The sequence below is a fragment of the Cinclus cinclus genome, chromosome 27 (assembly GCF_963662255.1).
Source record: "Cinclus cinclus chromosome 27, bCinCin1.1, whole genome shotgun sequence".
In the NCBI taxonomy this organism is placed as follows: domain Eukaryota; kingdom Metazoa; phylum Chordata; class Aves; order Passeriformes; family Cinclidae; genus Cinclus; species Cinclus cinclus.
This window is the reverse complement of record NC_085072.1, coordinates 6,151,981-6,160,714: the sequence shown is the minus strand read 5'-3', so window position 1 is coordinate 6,160,714 and position 8,734 is coordinate 6,151,981. Positions and strand designations below refer to the sequence as shown.

General features: G+C 55.3%; 1 protein-coding gene across 1 annotated transcript in view; it reads right to left on the bottom strand.

Annotated features, from left to right (window-relative positions):
• The window catches only part of LOC134054052 (receptor-type tyrosine-protein phosphatase V-like), a 33,681-nt gene continuing 24,947 nt past the window's right edge, over nucleotides 1-8,734 (bottom strand). Inside the window, exons 29-39 of the mRNA XM_062509491.1 lie at nucleotides 8,359-8,519; nucleotides 7,455-7,590; nucleotides 6,897-6,976; nucleotides 6,120-6,207; nucleotides 5,594-5,684; nucleotides 4,860-4,936; nucleotides 4,416-4,550; nucleotides 3,771-3,893; nucleotides 3,115-3,272; nucleotides 2,440-2,575; nucleotides 1-243 (exon numbers count right to left, since the gene is read on the bottom strand). Of these exons, the coding sequence (XP_062365475.1) occupies nucleotides 184-243; nucleotides 2,440-2,575; nucleotides 3,115-3,272; nucleotides 3,771-3,893; nucleotides 4,416-4,550; nucleotides 4,860-4,936; nucleotides 5,594-5,684; nucleotides 6,120-6,207; nucleotides 6,897-6,976; nucleotides 7,455-7,590; nucleotides 8,359-8,519 (1,245 nt within the window). The 3' untranslated portion in view covers nucleotides 1-183. The remainder of the gene's footprint in view (nucleotides 244-2,439; nucleotides 2,576-3,114; nucleotides 3,273-3,770; nucleotides 3,894-4,415; nucleotides 4,551-4,859; nucleotides 4,937-5,593; nucleotides 5,685-6,119; nucleotides 6,208-6,896; nucleotides 6,977-7,454; nucleotides 7,591-8,358; nucleotides 8,520-8,734) is intronic.

The window sequence follows — 8,734 nt, the reverse complement described above, 5'->3', positions numbered from 1 at the left end:
CTGTCCAGGACACCCCCTATCAAAGCTCACACCACACTGGGGACAGTGCCCAGAGAGGGCACCACTCCCTGAAGGGCTTGCTCTGGGCCAGGAGTCCCATGGTGCCCTCAGCAGCCCCCAGCTCTGTACAGGACACTGCAGAGGGGGAGGCAGAAGGTACCAGGAAGGAAGGACCAGGTGCTGTTAGGGCTGGTTCTGAGCAATGATGTCCTGGATGCAGGTGTACAGGAGCATATATTGGTCCTGCAAGAGAGAAAGGGGGGTCAGAAGCAGGTTCTGACAGAAACCTCCAGGTCACAGATTAACCTTGCAGTTTGTTTTAGAATATCCTAATCAGGGAACAGTGTCTGATAGCAGAACAGGACTTGTTCTCCCAAGTAGTCCATGATGGTCCTGTGTCACAACAGTCACCCAGAATGGAATAAGCAAGCCTGTTATATTCATGTTTGTTTTCCCTTCTTCATCCCCCTATGATAGGGCTGAGAGGAACATCCCATCCAAGCTGGAGAGAAACAATTTCACTGGACTTCCTCCAAGTGCCCCAGTGGCCTCTGTGCTGTAGTGTTTGCATCCAAAACAAGAGCAAAGAGCAACTCCAGTGATGCTGCAGGGCATGGAGCTGGAGGGCTTGAGGTCTGGCAGTGACCTGGGGCCATGAGGGAAGACTTCTGGACCAGGAGTTTGCCTTGGTGTAGTCCCAGTGTACCAGAGCCAGGTGTTGACAGATCAGGGCAGAAACTTTCAGGCTCACAGAGGTACAGAAAAATCTGTGTGGGTTTATCTCAGCTGCATTGTTTGCCTCTTTTTAATATCTCCAAACTGATCCATCATGTCCAAATCTGTGCTCAGAGGTCCCGAGTCTCCTATGTGTTTGATATGAGGTTCTACCCCAGTACCAGGCTGCCCCAAAATGACACCAGGCTACAACCCCAGGACTGACTAGGCAAGTGAGGAAGGTAAATAGGGTTGTACTCAGGGCACAGAGCTGGAAAGCAAGGCCAGCCCGCACACGGTGTGGGTTGGAATCACATGGCAGTGGCCGGGGGGGATTAGGACTCGCAGAGGGGCCCCAGCAGCATTCCCAGCAGCTCGTTAATGCTCTGGCTGAGCCGCAAGTCACGCGGAGCCTCCTCCCTGTGGCGGCCGGTTCAGCCTCACCGAAGGGCCGGGACTGCCACGGATCACACAAGGGCTGAGGCTCCAGGTCACCAGAGCGTGCTTTCAATGAGTCAGGTCTGATTGTGAAATCGGCAGTGACAGCCCAGGGCTGACTTCAGCCCAGGCACACTCAGCGATGGCCACATGCAAGAGCACATCCCCAGGGACACGCACCACACTGGAGCCAGTGGTGCTGAATATCTGACAGCTATCCACGAATATCCATCAAAGGTTCATCTTCCCCCTTGCTTCCCTCCCCAAAAATCTGCTGCCTGCAGCATGACAGCAGCCAATGACCCCGCCCGACCTAAAGGGGTGTTGGCAAGCTCCCACAGGGGTGGAGGAGTCTGGAGAGCAGCCCCGCTGCTCTGAGGGTAAGCAGCTCCTCTGCATCCCCCCTTCAGCGGGACAGCAGCGTTTGATGGGCACTTGCTGTGCCTTTATGGGCGAGTTGTGTCCCTGCAGGGCCGGGTGCCACGGGAGCACAAAGCAGCTCTGCAGTGGGGGCAGCGCACGCCTTGCCCTTCTCTGGCTCCCACCACGCACATGGTTCACATTAATTAAGAATGTAATTAGCTTCTTGAAGGAGGCTCTGAAGCTGGGAAGCCTTGGAGAGATCTTCCCCAGTTGTGCTGTGCCTTCTGAGGAGTGTTTCCAGGGCTGTGCATCAGCTCATCCAGCAGTTGCAGCAACTGAAGCATCATGTCACGGGGCATTGGTGCCACGAGTGCCCATCAGGGCTGGCATGGAACGGCCCCATCAGACAGTGCTACAGCCCCCAGGGCACCTGCTAATGTGGCACTGTGTCCTGTTGTCCCCCTGACAGGCAGCCCCAGCTGCGACACCAGGCTCTGGGGGATGTAGCAGGAAGGGTACTGGCTCAGGGATACCCAGAAGATTTGGAGTCCCCAGGCTGACAGCCATGCCCAGGAGGCAAGGGTGAGCAGGCTGATTGTGCAGGGTGACACCAGTGCTCCACTCTTCCTCGAGTACAATGGGAAGAACTGTGCTCACTGTGAGCTCACATGAAATTTAAGTGATCTTAACTCAGAACCGAGGAGATAAAAAACTCCTGCCTGGGAAAGGTCAGTGCCCTTAGCCCTTGGTGGCTGGCAAAGTCACGGGGTGGGAAGGAAGCACAAAGTAAATCCCTGCTGAGGCTGGACAGGCTCCCAGGCAGCAGGGAACACCCAGCAGTGGGCAGGACGCTGCCAGCTCCAGGCAGGTCAGCACTAAGACTCTGCTCCCTGCTGCCTACCACCCTTTCTTCTTCCCACCTACCAGAGTTGGGGTCATGAGGCAGCAGCTTCTGGCCAACTGGAGGGTCACACCGTAGATGTCCACGGTTCTCTCAGCTTTCATCTGGTACAACAGGCAATCCAGAGAGATCAGAGTCCCCATCTGGCTCATGTCACCACTGCAAGGGACAAGGGGGGTCACCGAAGCCAGGCCAGGCTTAGCTGAATCCCTTTGGAAGAGGGCAGCAGTCCAAGGAGCCATGTGGGCACTGTGGGACTGTGAGCTCTCTCTGTGTGCAAGTGAGGATATCAGGGCTGCTCCCAGTGTCCCTGCAGCTACCCAGGGATGCCCTGGGCACCTCAGCCTGGGAATGCCTGCTCCACCCATGCTTCCCCCAGCCCAGCCCTGTTTGCTCTGTCTTCTCCTAATAGTGGTCCCACATATTAGTGGCTAGCTTCTTTTTTCTTCTGCCTTCACTCAGTCAAGACTGAATACACGAGAGACAGAGAAATGGCTTCAGAGTTCCAACATTCTCCCAGCTCCTAAAAAGTCCTGTGACCTCCTAGGCTTAGAACATCCACTGGCTCCCATGGACCCATATCAACATGCCCCAGGGCATGGAGGAGAAGGCTTTTTGGTACCATGCCAAGGCACTGTGCAGCCTGGTGGCTCCCAGTGTGGAAGGCTGCCCATGGATGCAGGTGTAACCAGGGGTACCTGCAGTGCAGCAGGAGAGGCCCCACTCTCCTCCAGTGGGGTGTGCACCGTCTGACAGCCACCAACAGCTCCACCAGGCTCTGGACATCAGGCTGCTTCTTGCTGCTCCAGAGCGTGTACAGGAACCTCTGTACCTGCCTCTCCTTTGCTTTCTTCTCCTGTGAGAGACGAAGAACTGACATGGATGTTGGGGAGGGATGGGGGAGTTTGGATGCAGAGAACCCCCAGTTGTCCCGTCCTTAGGCTCTCTGAGGCTTCCCTGAGCTTTCTGTCAGCTTCTGTAAAGCTGTCCAGGCATCTCTGCTGGGGCACTGCCCACCACCCACACTGCAGGTACCATGATTCTGGCAACCTGCTCTCCTTCCCCACAGCACCCTGACTTGCTCCTGGAGAAGGAACTGAGAACTGGGTGGGCCTTTTCAAAGACAGACCTATCAGCAAGGGGTGGGGGAAGCCCCCAGGGCTTCTCCCATGTATCTCCTGTGTCCACTCAGTTCTGGATGCTACAATCCAGACTCACTCCTGCATTTGTGGACAGCTAGCACTCTGTTCTTGCAGCCTGGAGAAGTCCCATAGACCCTTCTGCCCTTACAGATCTCTACAGACCTACCCCCACCCCAGGAGGTGGGAGCTAGGCCAGCCCCATGGACACACACGTGTTTCAGTTTGAGCTGGGTACATCTCCATCCCGAGACAAGCTTCTCTGTGTCACACTGGATGGTCAGCGCCTTTGTGCAGAGAGAGTCTCCTTCCAGGGGCCAGCACACTTCACCTGGGACCTGCACGCAACAAGAAATTTGGCCTTCTGTTGATGGTCATTGTCCATCATGTCAGTCACAGTCTTCAGGGTCTGCAGCGGGGCTGCACCAAGAGCACTCTCAGCATCTCTCCATGTCAGTTCATACCCCACCTAAAACCTGAGGGAGTTCCAGGAACTCCAGCAGGTTCAGCAGCTCATCCAGGAACCCAGAGCTGCCTATCAGCTCTGCTCAGAGCCCTGAGATGGAGTCTGCTCAGCCAGTGTCTACACCTTGGCTGGGCAGAGCAGGAGCTGCTGCCCTTGGTCCCTTGCAGATACAGCTTGAAGGGCACCAGCTGAGTTCAGGCATGGGGGGCACACAGAACCTGTCTCCCATGACAAGCTGTGGGAGCACCTGGACACAGGAAAGGTCCAGCTTTAGCTAAGCTGAATCTGCACCCAGGACTGAGGAGGCAGCGAAGAGTTTCAAGAGCTCTGCTAGTTCCATCTCCACTGAACCGATTCCCATTCTGCCATAGCACAGATGGGCATGGTGCCTTACCTCCCCCTTCTCCTGCCATGGGAGAAGTGTTAGGATTGTGTGAACATCCTGTTCCCACACCAGGGTCCAGAAGTCCTCCATGGTCAGCTTGTCAGGGCCATGGACAGCCAGGTAGTCCCTGCTGGAGCTGCAGCCCTGGGTGGGGAACGAGAAGTTACTCTCCTGTGGGAGAGGGTGCTCTGCTGGCCCAGGTGGCTGCAGGAATGGGCAGGAAGAGAAGAGAGCTCAGAAAGTTGGAAGGCAAGGAGAGAAGAGAAAGCAAAGACGGAGGCAAGTTAGGGCAGCCCAAACTAGGCAGGCAAGGGAAGTGATGTCCTCAGTCCCTGCAATCCTCTCTTCATGCAGGGCCACAGAGACAGGGACCAGTGCAGGACCCAGGGCACAGGAGCACAGCCAGGATGGGGGACCCAGGCACAGGGCATTGCTGCTGGGGGTGAGACTCACCGGGACACGCCACACCTGCAGCAGTCCTGAGAAAGAGCCCTGCTCCAGCAGGGAAAACTTCACTCTGGAGCGATCATCTGCAAAGGAAGTGGGAGCTGAAGGGATTCAAGGCAGTCATGAGCTCAGACAGGTTTTACAGACTGACTGCCACATGAATCCAATTCTTCCTTCACCATTTATTGGCAAAGGCACTCTCTTCTGCATTGCTCATCTCCAGCCTGTGGAAGTTGGCTCCCAAAAGACAGGTCTCTGTTCCAAGCTCCTGTGCAGGTCACTCAGTGTCTCTGCAATGGAGATCTGCCTCTCTCCAAGGATGAAGAGCCCGTGGGTGCTCTGGGCCTCTGTTCCAGTGTTTGAACATCTTCATGGAAATTCACTACTCCTTCTACTGACTTGGATTACCCTCCCAAATCATTCCCCTTGTCTTTTGTCCCTCCATGGCACACCTCTGAGTGTCTTCCCTGTGCCTTCCCACAGGTAGCTGAAAACAGCAATAAGATCTCTCCTTTGCTCCAGGCTGAGCAAACCCACCTGTCCCAGCCCCAAACACCATGTGCTCCATCCCAAACACCAGTAACAAACATCAGTAACAAACATCAGTAACCTTCTGAGGGAGTCACCAAAGTCTCAAAATACTTTCTTATGCTGTGGACTACTGGCCCTGGTCCAGCCTGGCTCTACGCAGGAGGAAAAGGAACAGGAAGGAAGAGGATGCAAGGTGTCACAGAACTTACATGGCAGGATGCTGGAGGAGGGCCGTGTCTGCTGGCTGCCTGAAGATGGTGATGCAGAGCTGGCTTCTTCCTTGACAACTTCCAGGAGGGCCTGACAGGGTGAGAGAGAGAGGAGGCGGCAGTGAGTGGGAAGGATCAGGAGCAGGAGGAACCAGGACTCGGCAGAGGGGGGTCATGGCTGCACATGCAGAATCTTGAGCAGGAGTGCTCCGAGAGCAGCTCTGGAGTGGGCTGCCAGGGCTGTGCCATGCTGTCAGGAGAGGGCTGCTGCTGTCCAGGCAGGGACCTGAGAAGGAGTGGGTGGTGGATAAACCCTAACCAGTGCAGAATGCATGAGAGAGCTGTGTGCCTGGGCATGCAACACCACAGAGAGGGGACGCTGTCAGAACACCCAGGAAAACAGGGCAGGGGACCCACTCAGAAAGCACTTATGGGGTGTCCTCCAGCCCTAGCAGGTTCAATCACTCCCCAAGTCCCCTCAGCACATACAGCCATGGCAGCACTCCTTGCCCAAGATAGCTCTTACCTCATACTCCCTCAGAAAGCCCATGTGGGACTTGGCTGCCTTCTGGGCATAGTGCTGGGCAAAGCTCTTCAGTGGGATGGGGCAGGACCTGGGAAGAGAGCCAGGGCACAAGGGTGAGGCTGAGCTCATTCAGCAGCACCCAGGCTGTGTCTGTAGCAGGTGGACAGGGCTCTGAGAAGACCTTCACTTCTCAAATGCCAGGGGTGTCCCAGGCTCCCAGCTCTGGCCTGTGACAACCTGCTCTCCCCTTTGACAGAGGCAGCTCTCAGGTGTGACACAGCCCAGGGCTCATTCCCAAGAGGCAGCAAGGACAAGGACATCCTGTTCTGCACAAGGGAGGAGACAATCTGGCCACAAAGACAAGTACACAACCTCCAGATGTAGCCCCAAGACAATGAGAGAGGTGACCAAAGCCATGCCCAGCTAGACCCTGCTCCATCCTCTTGGCTTCCATTAGGAGGGACATCCCAAGTTGCCACAAGCCTCTCCAGTTTGTACATATCTCTAGGGCATGCCTGGGAAGCCAGAGGCTGAGGGAAATGCCTTCCCCAGCACAGCTCTGCAGATCTCTGGCATTGGTGTACCCAGGAGACCGCACTTTGTTCTGTGCTGGGCTCCCCATGCTGCAGGGAACAACCTGCCTGGTGTTGACCCCACTCACAGCACCAGGTGGGATGGCTGGCTGGGCTTCCCTGGCCTTCTGTCCTGGAGCCAGGGCTTGCCATGGGGGGCTCTGGATCAGGGTGGGCAGAGTGGCAAAGTACAGCAAGGCCTTACCTCTCTGTCCCTGATAAATCCAGGAGAGGCTCCTCCAAGATCTTGTCCAGAATGCAGCTGTGCAGGAAAATGTACTGGGACTGGAAGGCAAAGGCAGACAGCAACACAGACTGTCACACTGCAGAGACAGCCTGAGAGGGTGGGTATGGTCTCTCTCCTGAAGGGCAATCCTGCCACCTTGTCCCAGCCCCAGGGTCTGGAGACAGGAGACAGACTGTGGAGCATCACAGACCAACAACGCGGTGTGAGTTAAGAATTGCCTGCAAAGGGCCTGATCCTGTTCCTCAGTGCTCCAGGGTGTTTCTGAGCCTCCTGGAGATCTCAGAGACTCTGAATGTTGCTGTTGTGGGTCTAGCAGGGCATGAAGCAGATGAAGACACTCCCAGCAATTTCCACTCCAGCTGAGCTGCTGCTTTCAGCAGCAGGATGACACAGTGACAGGCTGAGGACCAGCCTGGGGGTGCTGGGGCTGACTGGCCAGCTCATCCAACCGCCAGCCCTGTGAACTTCAGTGCAGTGAAGTGAGGGGCCAGGGGAAAGAGGGAGAAGAGATCTCACCAGTGTCTGAATCATCAGGTACCGGTTCATCCGCAAGGCATAAACCACACCGAAAATGTCCACCACCTTCTCCTGCTTCATCTGCTGCAGCAGCCGGTCCAGGGCAATGAAGGTGCCAGTGCGGCCCACACCAGCACTGAGAACACACACAGTGAGGGTTAAAGGCTTAAAGACAGAACAAGGCCTGATACTACAGCCCACGGGCTCCCTCCTGCTACTGGACATGCTCCCAAAGGCTCTCTGGGCAGCGCTCGAGCACACCCAGGCATTTTGCTTTATCAAAACTGAGCATTTAACAAGTTTCTTTATTTTATGCTATTTGCATCACTTTAGGCTTCATTGATCTCAGCCTCTATGACCAAGTAAGACTCTTGGAAACCTGCTAGATGGAAGTTCTAATGACTGGTTTGATGTGGAGATAAATTGACCATCCTGAGAAAATTATTTTTGCACCAGACCTTGTATTAGACATGTAAGAGGAATATATTTCTGAGAACACTTGATATGTGCATGTCTGAAGGTGGGGTGAATTGTAAGAGGAAGAGGATTAAACATGGCAGATGTTGTTAATATTTCATCTAACAATATCATTTACTTGTGCTTCTAACAATAATGTCCTAAGGTTCCACATCCTTTCAGGGGCTTACAGAATGCTAAGCAGGATATGGGGCTGAAGAGCCATTCAGGCTACCCTAGGTTGGTGCTGACCATCTCCCTCTGCCCCACACCCTGGGGGCAGGCTGCCAGCACACCTGTACCCCTCAATACATGAGCAGGAGACTCCACAGAGCAGCTGTTTCTCCTGGTCACTGCTTTCCTTCACAGTCTGTGCATGAGAAGGACCCTCACCCCCTGTGCTCTCTCCCATCATCCCCTCCCACCACCCCATGGGGCAGAGCCTCACCTGCAGTGCACAAGGGTCGGCCCTGCATCCTTGGTGCTCTGGATGTGCTCCTGGACCAGCTCCCGGAAGGTCATGATGGAAGTGGTGGACTCAGGGATGCCGTGGTCGGGCCATGCTGTGTAGTGCAGGTGGGACACGAAGCGCTCTGCCCTCAGACCCTCCTGCACAGGGGACTGGTGATGGGTGTGCAGCCCCCAGAGGCAGCTCACACCCCACAGCCCTGGCACCACCTGGGGACTTGAAGACACCTGGCTCAGCTGCAGGGAACAGCCAGCGTCAGGTCTGTGTGGGAAGATAGGTTAAAGGGATAGTACAGAAGGCAATCTCTCCTGATGAATTACAGCTGTACTGATTACTGAAACATCCATGCCTGCCC